Source organism: Coenobita brevimanus, chromosome 46 (genome assembly GCF_032717465.1).
Source record: "Coenobita brevimanus isolate Jiangsu-jjx chromosome 46, ASM3271746v2, whole genome shotgun sequence".
Classification (NCBI taxonomy): domain Eukaryota; kingdom Metazoa; phylum Arthropoda; class Malacostraca; order Decapoda; family Coenobitidae; genus Coenobita; species Coenobita brevimanus.
Genome location: NC_136999.1, coordinates 12,034,076 through 12,052,488, shown reverse-complemented (window position 1 = coordinate 12,052,488; position 18,413 = coordinate 12,034,076). Strand labels below are relative to the sequence as shown.

Here is an 18,413-nt window from a genome sequence, read left to right as displayed (position 1 = left end):
ATGCACTCCAACAAGATGTTTCCCTGTAATAATTAATTACTAACGGGACATGTTTATTGTAAAAAATGGATAGGAACCTTTCGTAGCCCTTAGTCTGTGGAAGACTGCTCTGGTCCGAAAATATCTCCTGGTGTTAGCTGGAATTACGTAGAAAGTTCTCGGTTATCAGCCAGTGATCATGGTAACAGTTTTTAATCTTTCTTGTGCTTGGCGGTTCAGTAGTAAGAGCACCCCAATCAAAGTGACAGTCTAACCATGCGTTTAGGCTCAATCCTCAAGAGATGCTTGGAGGTTTATCGATCACTGTACGGTAATGCCATCAGGCGAAGCAGACTATACTGGGCCACAGAAGCCTAGCCCCGAACGCTACACCTCAAAAGGAATAATATAGAACTAGTAGCTACCGTTTTAACTAAAGTCAAAATCGTCGGACGTTAGCCAGAACGAAACATGCAGTTGGGAATTGGCAGGTTTCCGAGTGATACAAGGTCAGACAACCGTGACACATGGACAAAAAGCACTGACCTTAGGGATGGTGTAGCCCCCCAGGGTGGTATCCTGGGATGCCATGTGCTGCACCGCAAAAGCAGCTATAGCAGATTTCCTTAGTGTCTCGTGAATAACAGCTTCAGTGTAGGGCAACCTGTTGGTGCAAAATAAAATTAAGAGTTTTATAAGATGCGATAACCAAGGTCCAAAGAATATACAAGGTCAAACCGTGGCAGAAAGAAAACACATCTATCTTTGCGTATGACGCCACACGGCCAGCAATGGTGCTCGCTCTCTCAGTTCTCTTAAGGTCACCGTGCTGTTTATAGCTATTCAATCCCTACTAATAGTGCAGTACTCGGATGTTATGAAGACTCTAGAAAGAAGGTTAAGGGTGTCAGTTTCTTTAGATTCCCAAGAATTTAAGAAGTTCATCAAAAGAAAAGACATCTTCAACCCAGACATAAAGCTAGTAGGTAGTCATCATTTTGAGAAAAGTGCATTTAAAAGGTCACTCAGATATGAACTGCTCGATGTACCAATACCTCCAAATCAAAGAAGACTGGAAGAGGATGCACTTCCACAACTGAATTTACCACATTCTAAAAATTAGAATGTGACCCACGACTAAAAAGAAGAACATGAAGGGATATTTTTTTTCCAAAAAAATTTCAACAGTTACCCATGAAAATATCAAATGGGCAGACATTCACTACATTTTTCTTGCAATAACTTTTATACAGGTCTGTCTATCTATCTTTATATTATCCATCTATCCCACTATCAATCTGATATATACTGATTTTATATTGCATGAGGTTCGAAGGAACATCTCAGGTACACACTCTCCTCTCTCTCTCTCTCTCTCTCTCTCTCTCTCTCTCTCTCTCTCTCATTATATACTGACAATTGTATACAATGTTATGTAAATATATACATGTGGATATACAGTATATAAAATTGTATACTTAAAGCGGCTAATTAATATTCACTACAAATTTCTTGCAATAACTATTCTATACAAGCCTTTCTGTCTGTCTGTCTGCTATATACTGGTTTTATATTGTATGTAAGTAATGAGAAAGAGAGAGAGAGAGAGAACAGGCCTAGATATATGGAAGTGTTAAAGGACACTGGCATCAGGTCAGAAGGAACACCTGACATTCTCTCTCTCTCTCTCTCTCTCTCTCCCAACCATGATAGTTTCCACTTTAGAATGGAAGAAGCAATAGAAAACGAAGTAGATGTGCCAGAATCTGTAGATTTTGGGTATGAGGTAGAATACGAAGGTTTGATGTGCGTTGGTGGCTACATAGCAGGTAAGTTGCCCAAGTATGAGTTCTTGAGAGCAGTTGGTGAAAGAGATAATGACAGTAAGTTGGCAGAATTTATAAGCAGGCAGGTAGGAAAATTAATAGTACCCAGTGAAGAGTTTCAGAAACAATTAAGAGTGCTGGAAAATTGTTTCGTTGTTACCATGGGAGCCAGTTAGAGCCAGGAAAAGGATTCATGAAAGTTCTTGCAAAAGATATTGGTAAATTTGTTGCTTTGCCTTCAGATATTGTTCAATATTATGTTTGTTGCCGTATGTATTGTTTTTAGAATGAGCATTCTAAACAGTTGTAAAACCTTAGGCTAATGTAAAAAAAAAAAAAAAAAAAAAAACTAATAGAGGGCAGTAGTATACATGGAGTTGCCAGGTTTGGTGAATGAATTTGCGACAGTGTGTAGGAGGAGGAATCTGAAAGTTAATGTAAACAAAAGTAAAGTTATGGTGTTTGAGAGGAATGAAGTCACAGAGTGTGCAGTGAGGTTGGATGGTGAGGATATGGAGAATGTGAGTGCATTCAAGTACTTGGGTAGTGTGATGAGTAGGGATGGAACTTTGGGGGATGAAGTGCGTGAAAGGGTACAGCAGGGAAGGAAGGTTGTTGGTACACTGAAAGCAGTGATGAGAAATAGGGAGGTGAGTATGGAAGTTAAGTCACTGCATGATAGTGCATGGACCTTGCAAGATGGGAACAAGTCAAGAGTGAGAGCAGTGGAAATGAGTTACTTGAGAGGAGCATGTGGAGTGACGTGGAGGGACAGGTTGACAAATGAAGAAGTGAAGGAACGCTGTTGGGTGGATGTGGATGTGGTTGAGAAGATTAGGAGAAATACACTGAGGTGGTTTGGACATGTGAAGAGAATGGAGAATGAAAGACTGACTAAGAGGGTGTATGTAGGTGAGGTAGAGGGAGGGAGAGGGAGAGGTAGACCGAGGATGAGGTGGAGGGATGGAGTTGAGAGGTATATGAGGGAGGGGGGGGTGAGTTGGGGGGAGGGTAGTCAAATGGTGGGTGACAGAGCGACTTTGGAGGCGTTTTGTCTGCGGCCACCCTTTGTGGGATTAGGGCGTCGGGCTATAGATAGATAGATATATAGATTATGTTAAGAAAACTGAGCTGTGAGCAAAGGCTTGGGAGAGTGTACATCACAGAAAATGGAGCAGACAGGAGACCTAAAGGTAGGGGAGAGACACAAGTGGGCCACATGACGTCATGCCACCTATGCGTGGTTAGATCTGTTGTATTCTTTAGCCCTTGGCTGATAACAATGGGCCAGTGCACCGATGAACTTACAATGGACAACTTCGCAGGTTACATTAATTTTTCCAGTCGTACCCCACCATCTCTCATTGTCCCTGCACATTACACCCTTACCTGAAAAACTGTAGTGCAGATAATCCTGACCTTGGCAATCGCGTCCTTGAATATGATCTGAACCTATCTGATGGATCGAATTGCATGTTAATGGATCTCAGAACTAAACTAACATATCTTTTTATACCAAAACTGCTTTTTTGGGGCATATACCTTAGTGGCTATGATGTGAATTGATTTGCAGGATATCGCAAGAGTTAGTTGGTGTATCGACTTACCGACTTCAGGAGGTGATTCCTGAGCTCATTCTTAAACATAAGTGTTCAAAGTGAGTGTATCTGTATTGTACTAGTCAACAACAGAACCACTACAGGACCAGACCTTCTCCTCGGAGGAAGAGTGATAGTTGAAATTGACTCATCTTTATGTTAGCAATGTATGAACGAAGAAGAGGTGTCTGTAGGAGGAGCGATGTGTGTGAATTCAAAGTGTCGTGTTGACTAATTTAGTTTATGTCAGAGTCCGTATGTACAACATACAGGATGTGAACATATTATGCAAGGCGAGTGGATGGGAATACCACCAGCTCCCACTTTAAATGCCCACTCTGCTTGAGTTTGAATCTTAGATTCGCGATACACACATCGCCAGGAGAGTAAGCTACATTTCGAGCCACCGCAGCTCCAAATGTTCTAATGCTCTGAAAAAAACAACAACAACAATACTGGTGCACACTTTGCGGAAAACTGATATCACAGATGATGGCTATTGCTAATGCCGTAGATGACGGCTATTGCAAATTGCCTGATAGTTTTTCTCACGCTGGTAGGCCTGCCTTAATAAAGACATCATATTGTATAACATGTGACATTTCCGATTTAACGTTATCATAATTCGTGCACACACACACACACACACACACACACACACACACAATATATAGATAGACAGATAGATAGATAGATATATTGCCAGACGCCTTAATCCCATACGAGGTGGCCACAAACAAATCGCATCCACGTCGTCCTGTCCCCCTCATTTCACAGCACTGCTCCCATCTCACCCCCCCACCCCCCCCTTTCTTATATACCTCTCCACTACATCCCTCCACCTCATCCTCGACCTCCCCCTCCCTCCATATATATACTATATACATATATATATGTATGTATGTATGTATGTATCTATCTATCTATCTATGTATCTATCTATCTATCTATCTATCTATATGATAAATTAGCTTTCTTTGGCCATCACAAGTTATACTGAGTACTGAGAATATAATAGAGTCCCTCCTGTGTCATATTTTTTTTTATTGTATGTATGCACAGAATAAAAATTTTGCATCGAAATCAAAAGGAAATGTAACGCAATATATTCACTTCACACGTGGAGGGATCGAGATAGATGGTTAGGCACGTCTGCCTTTTAACTAAATGTCTTCTGTATACTATAAGGGTTAGCCATAATGAGGTTATCCACCGTGATTATATGGAGGACATATAAGGCTGAGTGGTATATATTGCCCTACTGATATTTTAATTTCACACCAACAGACTGCCCTCCACTGAGTTGGTAACTCACAACACAGAGGAGGTCTTCACTGATTGCTCTCTGCAGTTATAGCGGGAGTAAGGGGCAATTTCACACAGACAGTCACCGCATTCTTTACCGTATTCTTTCTTTTATTTTGTTTCAACAGATGCTTAAAAAATCGTGACTGGTGGTTTTGGGGGTGATTGCTTGTAGCTAAAGGGACCGTTGATACTAATGTCCATATTCTCGCCAACTTAGGAGACTTCTTAACATCTTTTCCATGGCAATTTAATTTGCATTCTACACCCTACCATTGTCTGTGATATCGAGACAGACTGCATCCATAGAATAAAGGAAATTACCAACTATTCTTATGCAGAAATAAGCCAGTAAGAAAGCGGTGCTACGGAGCCAGCGTAATCAACACGTTTACGACCTTAATGAGTGCCGGTGGTCCTGCCATGTGGTGGGAGTCCGTGAACTTCTCCCAGATACGAGTTTTGCGGGTGTGAGGGTTACAGCTACCAATATTTGATGTAATTCTACCCAAAGCCGGCTAAAACGGAGTGTTGTTATGTTGAGCGTCAGGTTTACGCCAACAAAACCACGGATTTGACAATATTCATGGTCTTATAAAGAAGATGGGTTGGAAAAAAAATAGTGTTCAAACGTATGTTCTACTCCTGTCTATCAGGTGATTTCTGGAGATGTATTAACGAGGGTTTTTGTGGAAATATTGCCTTCATGAAAATAATTCGAATAAGAGTAATAGGATTTCCATTACTCAAAAACAATGATGAAAGATATGGATAAATTCGCCATGCTACATTTCCATTCGGTTCTCGGCTCTGCCACACGTATGATCGTTAACAAATACGAGAATGGCGAGGTGCGTCGGTGATGAGATGACTTGGCTGAAGTCGTATTATGCTACTCCACCAGAACAGAAATGAGTGGTTTGAACAGAATGGAGTAGGCAGGATTGCATCGCGTTTGTTTTAACATAATGAAGATCGCTAACCCCTTCCACTTCAGCTGATGGGCAAGTATAGTCAGACTGGAGAGTTGATTTGACAAGTAACCAGGAAGACTCATTCTTAGCTCATAACTATGGGTTCACTGAATTTCATGAAGGGGACTTAGTGTTCGAGTTGTGGAGGAGGTCCAGTTCAGTCAATTGAAAAGAAGCTAACTGTACTGACTAAGTAGGTAGTACATCATAACCACGGATAAAAGAATTTGATGCAACTGCGATCTATTCAGGCTGTGGGAGTGGGCCAGTTACGCCAAGTAAAAGTACGAGTAAACCTACTTTATCTGGGATGGTGATGGGGAAAGAATATTCTATGAAGAAGGACATTTTAGGTTAGCGAATAAGATGTGGGTCATTATTTTTTTCTGTAGATTTACCGGACGAACACAGAACGATCGGAGAGGTGACGAGGAGTGGATGGGCGAGGGATCGCAAAGAGGGTTTGGATAATTTAAACACTTCTTCCTTTTCTACTTTGCACATTGCCCTTCATTATCCTCTTACATGCAGGAAAGAGTTGCTACGAAGCCTCCTACGCCACCTACAATATAGGCGAAGCTGGAATGGTTTTGGGTGGTAGGACGGATCGGAACAGTATACCGTGTAAAGATGGCATTGTAAGTTGGAGGTTATTGTTGAAGTTAAAATATAATCGTGGTATAGTAAAAGGCACGTAAAAGTTCTTGCTTCTAAAAAGGTTCTGAAAGAAAATAAAACCTCCCTTTAACAGTCAGACGATTTTCACTACAAAGTCTGACAAAAATGCCTATAAAGTTGTGGTATTTCTACATTCTCAGCCTCCTATGGCTCACGCTCAGCTGAATAAAATCGTCTGCCGTCAGGTGGAAAAGACTGCAAGTAGTGGGGTGGCTTATGGCCAAAAAATGACCAAATCGTTACACGCTGGCCCAAAGCACCAAATTTGGTACATGTATACTGTAGATCAATACAAACATTTTTGGAGGGGGGTACCCGGTTTTAAAGGTCAAGGTCAAGGTCAGGTGCAGGTCAAAGGTCAAAATGTGGTAGTACTGTTATTTCAGGTGTCAGTTTACTTTTATTGTGCTTTAAGTAGAATAATGGTTGGGGATCTCTTGGAAGGATCTGGTTGGTGTACTGCCCTGACTGAGAGTGGTGTTGCTACGGCTGGAACTGCTGACTCCTTCCTGAAGGCTGCCCACTTAACCAGAACACGGCATGCACATCAAGTTACCGTCATGACTCTTGCAAAGTTGCAGCGTGATTCCTTTTATGAAATGTTTCCAGATGGCAGCATACTCTTCGAAGACTGGAGAACTGACATAACACACAACAGTCCAATCTTTGCATTCTGGGACAGGATTCTTCAGCTGGAGCTGTTAGTGCTTATCTTTGTGAGGTCGCACAGGGAGAAGAATTTCGCTCTCTATGTAGAAGTGTTGGAAGCATTGGCACCATGGTTCTTCGTGCTTGATCGCATGAATTACTCTCGCTGGCTACCAGTACACATAAAAGACATGAAGACTCTTCCGCCAGCAATCAGAGATCAGTTCAAGAAAAACTGGGTGTTCCAGAAGGGTAAGCGACAATTCTCAGCCATGCCTTTAGACCAAGCACACGAGCAGAACAATGAAAAAGTGAAAGGTTCCGGTGGTGCAGTTGGCCTGACCACGAACCCTGCTGCCTTGAAACGATGGATGATTGCAGGTCCAGAGCAGGCAAGAATTCTCGATGAATTTGAAGAGATGAACAACCTGTCTGAAGAGCCTTCTTTCCAGAGTCACGAGCAAGGACATGCCGTTCAGGAAACATTCCACAAACAAGTCAACAATATGTGTGATGCTATTAAATCAATGGGCAACCCGTTCTTGAACACAGCAAAGGAACTCATTGTTCTTGACACCCATGACTGTATGGATGAACAGGTTGCTGAAGCACTGTACAGAATGGAGCAACTTGGCAAAGAGCAGTACTCAAGGTATGTCAGTGATGTGCTGGTGAAACGAGAGGAATCCATCCACAGCACAATCAAGAAAAACAGACTTCCACTTTTCAAGCGACCACACACCAGCACTCCCTGCAGAAGGACTACTCAGTTGCAAGAAATGAAGAGTGACTGTAATCTATTCAGCCAACTCTTCATTGCTGCTCAGGTCCGTGACACAAACTTGGAGGAGTTTTTCTCACATGCAAATCACCCTTGGCCACCAGCATTGTCACTGAATGGGAGACTTCGTCTACCAGGAAATAAAGCTGAATTGTTGACTTGCATCGACCCAAGCATTCAGCCAGAACCACCATCACACTTTGATGCAAAGATTTTCGATGGAGCTGCCATGGTGCATATCCTACCACATGAAAAGAAGTGTACATTTGGCGAATACAGTGACAAAATCTTCATTCCTTGGACAGAGAGGCAACTGCAAAGCAGCACTCGAATTGACATTGTATGGGACAGATAGTGTCCAGACAGCTTGAAGGCAACTACCCGTGAGAAACGAGGGAAGGGGGTAAGCAGGAAGGTGCTTCGCAATGCCAAACTTCCCACGTCCTTTGCTGGGTTCTTGCAGAACGACACAAACAAGGAAGAACTTTTTGCTCTGCTCTCAGAAGAAGTAGCCAACCATGTCTACCCACCTGAAAAGTGGGTATACATTACCTCCGGAGAAAGAGTTCTGTCCAATCAACCTGAATGTACTATGGACAAGAGTGACCATGAGGAGGCAGACAGCAGGATTTCTTTGCATGTGTTCGATGCCCTAAGGAAAGGTGCAACATCAATTCTTGTCAGAACTGTTGATACAGACGTGGTTGTGATCCTTGTAGGAGTTTTTTACCGTTTTGTCACTTGGTATCCTGACTTAGATCTGTGGGTTGGATTTGGTGCAGGAAGCAATTTCGGTACTACCACATCAACTCTGTTTGCTTGGAACTTGGTGAAGACAAATGTCAAGCACTACCCTTCTTCCATGCTTTCACTGGATGTGATGTAACATCCCAGTTTAATGGTAAAGGAAAGAAATCAGCCTGGAAAACCTGGAAATCACTCCCAATTTCGACTGAAGGGTTTACTACAGCATCATCCTCAGCATTCGTTCCTCAAGAAACATCATCTCCGGTATTCAGGTTAATTGGGCATTTCATCTGTACCATGTACGACAGCACAACTCACCATAGCAAGGTTAACGACCTTCGGCAAGACCTCTTTCCTAACAGGGTGAAACTAATGGAAAGGCTACCACCAACACAGAATGCTCTGCTCCAACATGTCAACCGATGTGTGTACCAGGCCAGTATCTGGACACAGAGTCTTAAACCAGTCATTGCTGCCCCTAGCCCAGCTGGTTTCGGTTGGTCCAAATCAGACACTGGGTGGCATCCCATTTGGACCACAGTTCCATCTGCTGCTGCGTGCAAAGAACTAATAAAGTGTGGCTGCAAGGTGGTTCCAATGTGCGTTAAGAACTGCAAATGCGAAAAGGCTGGTCTGGCATGTACAACACTATGTCAGTGCCGAGGTGATTGTGAAACACGACGAGCCTTCCTTTTCCTTGAGCTCCTCCAGAGAAAATGTGCATGCAGAGATTGATGGAGGTAGTCCACGTAAACAATTCTTGTAATAATAGTGCAGGGATGTCGTAATAAATAGGAAGTAGTCTGCTTAACGCCACGATAGTCACATAGGTTAAGACCTACAGTACATATAGAATAGTGTTATGCTTGTCTCATCATATTATAACTAAAGCATGTATGTAAATTTTTGGTTTATTGCAATATTCTCTTTTTAAATAAAGAGCTACTTGTCCGACAGAGTTTACATAACAATTTTGATGCCAATAATTCACATATAAATTACACCCGGTGAACTGAGATCGTGACCCATAATTCAATATGGTTATTGGAAATTTAGGTTGAATGGCAGATATGACTCCCTTAAGTCCATTAACAGAAATTTAGACAATAACAGCACATTTTGTGTTGAAAATTATTAAGGAAATTGAAAAAGATGGCGAATAGTACAGTTTGACCTTTGACCTTGACCTGACCCTGACCTTGACCTTCAAAATCGGGTACCCTCCTCCAAAAAGTTTTGCTTTGGTCCTAAGTATATGTGTGCCAAATTTGGTGCTTTGGGCCAGCAGGTAACGATCATTACCATAAGCCACCCCACTAAAGAGCTGCCTGGGGCATGAAAGAGTTAATGGTGACAGTACTAACACCCAGGCTTCGGTGACTGACACTCAGCTGATTAAAATCGACTGGCGACTTCTGATATATATATATATATATATATAAAATATAAATATATATATATATATATATATATATATATATATATATATATATATATATATATATATATAGAGAGAGAGAGAGAGAGAGAGAGAGAGAGAGAGAGAGAGAGAGATTTATACTGGTGTAACACACAAGGAGTTATCTAGACCAGAAGTTCTTAAATGACAGCTGCGCATGCTCTACTGATGTCGCCACACTGATGACGTTATGGAAGCTCTCCTCACCTCCCCCTGTATCAGCCATTGATAAAAATGCTACTAAAAACTGATTTATAAAGATCGTGGAGGCCTGGGGGTGATTTCCCCCTGTTAGTTAAGAAAAGATATTAATCAAACCTAACCAAGCATCTCTGCCAATAACCACCACAGGGGAAGGTGGGCAGATCATCCGTAACGTTATTAGTGTGACGAAATCAGTGGTACATGTCCAATTTTTACTTCTAGGAACCTCTGGTCCGGGATAAAGCCTGTTTCTATATTAGCCATGAGAGTTAGTGGTGAAAGTATTAACACAGTCAGTTCCTCTGCTTACACTCATCTATATATAGATTTTTTTATTTTTCAAGTCTGGCATCTGTTGAAACAAAATACTAATGTCCCGACCACGGGAGTCCGTAATAAGACTCTCAGACTACTGCGTTGTCTCTCAGCTGAATAGAATAGTCTGGTAACTGCTGGATAAATATACTAGCGTTGTCCCAGGCATGAGTATAAATGTTGGCATTATTCATAGTCCTAGACTCCTATTCTCACTCACCTGAAAAAAAAAAAATAATGATAATAATAATAATAATACTCGTCAGACATCAGTTCAAGAGTTACAAATCTGCGAAGTATTCCGGCTTTCAAAGTGCCGCACTGTAAACAATTACGATTTTTTTGGGGAAAAAAGTACTTTCTCGCTTATTTCCGGACGGATTTTGATCGGTAAAAAAACGTTTTCTTCAGAATTTTATGCTGGATAATTTCTTGGAAATGGATTTTGGATGTATACAATACTTTCTGCTCTATTTGTATAATTATATTGGGTTTTACCTTTTTACAGATTTCCTAAATTTCACCCTAAAATAAAGGTTTATGAGAAAAACACTTTCCAGCAATTTGTTCTCCTTGAAATTCTGAACAAAATGGCGTTGAATGGTAGAAATTGATCAAAAAATAAAGGAGAAAGTACAAAAAGCATTAACATGTGGTTTCAATTACTCGCAACCTTCCCTTAAGGAAACAACACAAGAAGAAACATCTCCAGGGGTAGGGAACAAATGGAATGAGATTATCCTCACAGCAAGAGAATGTCATGTATTTATAAAACAGCAGGTCAAGTAGCAGAAACATAACCCGTCCTCACCCCGGAGGGGCTCGGGGATGGGTATTGTTTTCACTTGGTTTGTCTGTCAATTTGTTTGTTTGTCTGTGTCTGTTTGTTTGTTAACAGCCTTACGCGAAAACTAGTGGTGCAATTTTGACTAAAATTACAGGGTTGATGGGCTATGACCTTCTGATCATCTAATTAATATTGGGGCGAAATTGGGACAAGGCCCAGGCTGTAGGCCCAAAAAATGACAAATGTAAAAATCGCATTTTTGCCATAACTCCTTTCAAATTCGTCATACTGACATGAAACCAAAACCTAAAGATGCGGCTTTCAGCTAAAGATGCATCTTTAACATGCCTCATTACATCAGGGGGGGTCACCCCCTCCCCAGTTAGCAGTAGAGGGGTCAGTGTCAGGTGGTCAGGCCTATAATTTCAAATGGGCTTAAAATTGTCAATTTTCACTTGATTTACACCAAATCTGATATGTGACATATTTGACTAGATGTCCTGTTGTGTTTGTACATCAGCACTAAAATGACTACCAGGGATGAGTTTGCTGTGCCCAGCACCGCTTTGTTTATAATAAACTTGACAAAGCGTCACAAGATTGCAAGTAGGCTATATACATGAGGGTATTATTAGTCTTTCCACTATCGTAGTTATTACAACTCCATTGTTTCGTAATTGCAGTTTATTTTCACTATGAATATTATTCAGTAAGGCATTTCCATGCCATAACTTTTTTTTTCTGTAGCGAACAGTGTCCATTTCGTCTTCTTGGAATCCAATATTTATAATCTCTACTATCCACTACAACTCTGTCTTTCATACAGTAGGTTGTAGAGAGTGTTTCCTATGAAAAAGAAACTCCTGCAAACTATCTTTGTTTTTACTAAGCAAACATACTGTTATTTCCATTGTTGCATTGTTGTCTCTCAGCAGACAAAGCTACTGGTCCAGATGAAATTCCTTCAATAGTACTAAAAATTGCTCCTTAGTGTTGGCTCCTTTATTAGCAAAATTTTTCCGCTAATGCATCAGTACCTCAAGTTTTCCAGCCTCTTGGAAAGAAGCAAATATCCATCCTGTTCCTAAAAAAAGGGCAACTTCTGATCCATCAAACTATAGATCAATTGCAATGACTTCCATTCTCGGTAAAGTTTTTGAGAAACTAATTAACAAACACATAGTCAAGCATCTAGAAAATAATAAATTTATCAATAATTGGCAGTATGGATTCAGACGAGAACGTTTAACTATAGACATTCTTTGCCTTCTTACCCATCAGATTAACAAAACAATAGACCAACACGGTGAAACACATACAATAGCACTTGATATATTAAAAGCATGTGACAGAGTATGACACCGTGCCTTCTTGTCTAAGACGTCACTCTATGGCCTTGCATCACTGGTTCCTCTAATTTCTTCTTATCTTCATAATAGAAAAATACGGGCCATGGTAGATGGAATTTATTCTCAGTTTCATTCCATAAATGCTGGCGTACCTCAGGGATCAGTTTTGGCGCCAACCCTCTTTCTTATTCATATAAATGGCCTCCTATCTGTCACTCACAACCCAATACACTCTTATGCTGATGACTCGACCCTTCATAGTTCTTTCACATTTAGTAACTCCTTTACACAATTTGATATTATAAATAACCAAATAAACACAGCTATTTCTCTGAACCAGGACCTTTCTAAAACTAATCAATGGGGACAAACAAATCTGGTCTCATTTAATGCTCAGAAAACTAAATACATTAATTTCTCCAACAGAAAGAATCCATCAGACTCTCACATAATTTTAAATGATGTCAATATTCTCATATCCACTACAATTGATATCCTAGGTGTTACTCTAAACCCTAACCTAAGCTGGACATCTTTTGTTAAATCCCTTGCTAAAAATGCTTCCAAAAAAATTGGACTTATGTACAGAGTTCGTGAGTTCTTCACTGACGAGCAGATGGCCACAATATACAAAAGTCATGTGCGTTCTCAGATCGAACTCTGTTCACCACTGTCGATTGGATGTGGAGCGGTTGCATTGAGGCAGTTGGACAAAATTCAAAATAAAGCCTTTAGATTAATCAATAATCCTGTCATTATGCAGGACCTTCCTCCTTTATCAGTACGTAGAGATGTTGCTTCTTTAGCATTAGTTTTTCGACATTTTTACCGTAAGTACTCTGACGAGCTAGCTTCAATTGTGCCTCCCCTTCACATTTTCTCCCGAAATACTCGGGCACCTGGGAGCGCCCATGAATTCACACTGTCTCCCCCGCAATGCAGAACCTCTGCTTATCAAAATTCATTTATCCCCAGAACCACTACTCTCTGGAATTCACTTGCTGGGAGTTGTTTCCCACAAACATTTAATCCACTTCAATTCAAATCCAGTTGTTATAAATATTTTATGAATGGAGGATGCCTTTAGGCACATGGACTTATTTTTTTCTCCTTTTCCTTTCTCCATTCATTTTATATATATATATATATATATATATATATATATATATATATATATATATATATATATAAATCGAACAAGGGGTAGCTGTCCGTTTCGTGAAGGTCAGTGTAGGGTTATAATATTCTGTCCTTACAGTTTATACATGCATTACCACAAGAAAAAAGGAAACCGATATAAAAACTTCGTGATATAATGATAGATTAACAAAATCATATTTTACACACTCCTCGGCGAGTGTTGCCATCGCCATAAAGACGTGAGCATTTATGCGCCACGGCAAGCACTCTGCTTATTTATAGTGACTAAAGTATACAGAGCGTTATCTTGTTTAACAGTCAAGATTAAATATATTCTTCGTGTTTTTGAAGAACAGCTGAGAATTTTACTCCCACAAACACATGAGGAAAGTATATAAAAATAAATATTATCTATTATCTGGCATCTGTTGCGATGACTTCAGCGGCCAATCAGTAGCCGCTAATCAAACACACCCTACTCGCTAAATACATCTCAGATGCATAAGTCATTCTATTAGTGCATAGTAAACAAAATGAATCGCAAAGGAACTGTTAATAAATCTCAAAGACAGAAGGAATACAACTCAGTGTGTGTAGCACATCTAACCTGGGTTTGTCATCAAGTGTGGCCAGAGTTCCTTTCGGCAGCACCTTATCTATCTCAGCTTGCATCTTGCGCTGCGCCTCCGGGTAGGTGGCTAGGTAGTAGATCATCCAGATGAGTGTGCTGGAGGTTGTCTCGCTACCAGCAATAAACAGGTCCAAAATCAGAAGTTTCAGGTCCTTTTCTGTAAGGGTTAGATGTTGTTACTTTCATTAACCTCCATAAGGTTCTGTTATTCTTTTCATTGGACCATTACTGACCAGGGATACTGTGCTCGAATTTTGCTAGGAAGGGCACTTGGCACAAAATCCAGCGTATACTGACTCTAGTTGCAAAGCTTGTAGGTCCAAATTTAAGGGTTCCTCCTTTGATTAGCTTTCAGAAATGCCCAACACTATCCTCTGTGTAGGCCTATGAGCACAAAAAAGGATAACTGCCATTCTCATAAGATCACTAACCAACAAAAGTATTATCAGGATCATCCTTCCTCTGCTCCATCTCAATCAGGTAGCCGTCAATCAAATCCCTCGGGTTGTCTCGGTCAAGTGTGGCTCGATGCTTCTCGATCTCCTCCTGTGGTTGTGATTTATAGTCACTGACATATACTGTACACCTGTCACTGGCTACACCCTCTGGGTGTCAGTTCCTCACCCGCCTGTCTTCCTTCTGGGACTTGTTTTGCGTTGACAGATATTTCCCCATGGGTTTATTTTTTCACAGGGACTTATTTCCCACATGAACCTACTGTATATTCACTCAGGGGCATAATATCCATATGAACCTATTTTTCCCAGTGGACCTATTTTTATCATGGACCAATTTTGCTCCTGGGCCAATTTTCCCCATCAACCTATTTTGTCCAATGGGTGGAATTTCCCCTTAAAAATATTTTCTTCATCAACCTATTTGTCCCCTTGAACCCCCTTTTCCCCACTGACATAATTCACGTTAACATTTTCCACATAGGCTTATTGCCTTTGTATGGGGAAACATCTACACCCATGTACACCTGTTTTCTCCCACGGACATATTTCTCCCATGGATCTTTTTTTTTCCCTAATGGACCTATGTTTCTACTTGGCCCTCATTCCCCCAGGGACATAATATATTTCCCATGGAGTTATTTCCTCATACATGAATGCATTTCCACCATCGACCCATTCACCCCATGGGCATATTCCTCATGAACCTATTGTCTCACTGCCCACCCACCCGCTCATCCACCCACACAACCATAATCTCACCCTAAGTAATCTGTCTAAAAAGTAGGACGATGCCTCAGCAAGTTTATACACAATTTCACACACATACAATGACTCAGAAAACTCAGTAAGTTTACACACACACACACACACACACACACACACACACACACACACACACACACACACACACACACACACACACACACGCACACACACACACACACACACACACACACACACACACACACACACACACACACACACACACACACACACACACACACACACACACACACACACACGCACGCACAGCAGATTTATTGGTATAGGTTAGTGGTAATATGTGTTTAAACGTGACATTATTAGGGTGAGCATTAAAAAATCAATTCCATATTGTTCTCTTGGCGGTAGAGGAATGTCCAGCCTTATGCTAAGTACATTCAAGGGATCTGAACCCTTCCAGTGCAACGAATTAACAAATCGCCACAGAATCGCCAATTTTTATTGCAAAATTAGATACTGTAGCCTACGTTTTAATATCACATTGTCAAAACATTCCATTTAACCAAACTGCTCTGATTTTTGTCTTGTGGTCTGCGCCCTCCACAGGTTACCCTCAAATACGAATTACTCCATTTTCGTCTCATCATTATAACTTCCACCAAATATAGTTAAAAATAAATACACTTTCCTCGGTGATCTTGACTTTGACCTTTCATTGCAACCTGATTTTTGATTGATTGATTGCATATCGAACCTTTTCATCCTAGTTATAGTATGAGCCCTTCCACAAAAATCAGTCTGCATTGGATAAAAACTGTTTTAGTTTCCCATACCATGTGACTTCGACCTTTGATCTATTCTTCAAAAAAACAATAGGTCAGCTTGTTGGTCGATCCCCATCTCATCCAACAAGTCTGATAAGAAGCAGATCAAAAATAGCTTAGGTACTTTGTTCATACGTGGAAAAACGTTTCTAACTAGGTCAGTCTTGCCCTGTGATCTTGAACATTCACATCTGTTCTCAGAATCAATACTCTTCGTTCTTGATTTAGGCTACTCATAACCTTTCAACCGTGTTTAGTGTAAATTAGATCGAAACTGAGTTGCATTGCCCTGTAACCTTGCCATTTGACCTTTCCCTGTGATACTGACCTCTGATTGTTCGTAAAGTCGAATAATTTTGTTTTTGACTTTTACTCCGACTTTCTACAAAGGGTGGTTGACCTTTCCCTGTGACTTTGACCTTTGGCCTATTTTAAAAAAAAATGGATTTACTCTTTAACTGGCCTTCAACTCTTCCACCAGCTTTGGATAAAATCAGACAAAAACCTTTTGAGTTAATTTGTTAAAACACACACACACACACACACACACACACACACACACACACACACACACACACACACACACACACACACACACACACACAGGTCGAACTTTTGCCTTCCCTGTGACGTTGCCGTTGGAGGTTGTTCTCAACTCTGAACAACTTCATTCTTGCCTTACCCTCAACCCTTTCGCCAAGTTCGGTCTGAATTGGATAAAAATTTTAAGTTGATTTTGCATGGTCAAACTTTCACATAGTTCTGATACCTTGAGCTTTAACAATAAATATTCTCACTGGCTGGTCCTCAACTCATCTCCTAATGGGTAACATCAGATAAAAACTAAATTATTTTGTTAAAACACACACACACACACACACACACACACACACACACACACACACACACACACACACACACACCGAGAGAGAGAGAGAGAGAGAGAGAGAGAGAGAGAGAGAGAGAGACGGACGCTGCTCATAATATCCACTCTCGCTTCGCAAAAAATCTCAGTTCAGTGGATAGGCCCAAATTCCTCGAGAAATCAACATTTACTCACATCTATAAACTGAAGAAAGGTTTCCTTAAGCGCAAGCATACGATCAAGGGCGAAGAGGCGTTTCATTACAAAGGCTGGCAGGACTTTATGCAGCCAGGGTAAGAAATCAGGCACCGCCACATATCCGAAGAGTGAAAATATGTCATTGATAATCTTCTCGAACTTCATCAGCTTAGGGTCGGTCACCGAAAACAGCTTATCTGAAGAATAGAACAAGAAGATTAGTCTATAAAGTTATAATTACTTTTGAGGAACCTGCATATGGTGGCGTTGTTGGAACGAGGCAGATACGGTGTTCATTTGAGAACCAAACTCATATTTTCCCGCACTTCGCCGTGAGGAAGGACCTTGGTGAGGTGTCATCTACCACAAAGGGGTGTTGGTTCCATACATGGTGTATGTGCTGTATTGTACCAGTAAGGCAAACGCAAAGAAGCAGTTGCTTACCAGTGGTCCACGTCTCTACTACGCCAAAAGGACTGGGGCCAAACAATAACAACAACGAGTCGTTGATATACAATAAACCATTCCATACTACCCCTGATGATGTGTAGAGAAGGTAACCAATTTACGCCTTTGGATTTCCCACACTGGAAACAATACTATCGTCTCTTTAACATTATCCAGACACATGACATTGTACTTGAGCATAGCGCTAATGAACAATAGCAATTTCTTTTTAGGGTTAGCTGTCCTGTTAAAAAATCGAGGTAGTGAAGGATATGCGTATTATAATATTGCTCCATTTTCAGACATACTCGTATTTAGTACTTTATGATATCTTCTTAGCCTTCATCAGGAGTTCACTGCAGCAAGAAGAAAATAAATCTATGGTCACGCTCGAGAAGTTCTTCATGTTGTGAGTAGTATTACATATTTTGTTTCCATCCTTACAATAAACAAAGTAGATTAAACACTTTTCATCTT

At 40.7% G+C, this 18,413-nt stretch overlaps 1 protein-coding gene across 1 annotated transcript in view; it reads right to left on the bottom strand.

Moving 5' to 3' along the window:
• The window catches only part of LOC145398812 (cytochrome P450 2L1-like), a 43,254-nt gene extending 25,117 nt beyond the window's left edge, over positions 1-18,137 (bottom strand). Inside the window, exons 1-5 of the mRNA XM_080271621.1 lie at positions 18,059-18,137; positions 17,487-17,686; positions 14,853-14,967; positions 14,398-14,578; positions 526-643 (exon numbers count right to left, since the gene is read on the bottom strand). Coding sequence (XP_080127747.1) covers positions 526-643; positions 14,398-14,578; positions 14,853-14,967; positions 17,487-17,686; positions 18,059-18,137 — 693 coding nt within the window. The remainder of the gene's footprint in view (positions 1-525; positions 644-14,397; positions 14,579-14,852; positions 14,968-17,486; positions 17,687-18,058) is intronic.
• Between the last annotated feature and the right edge of the window lie 276 nt (positions 18,138-18,413).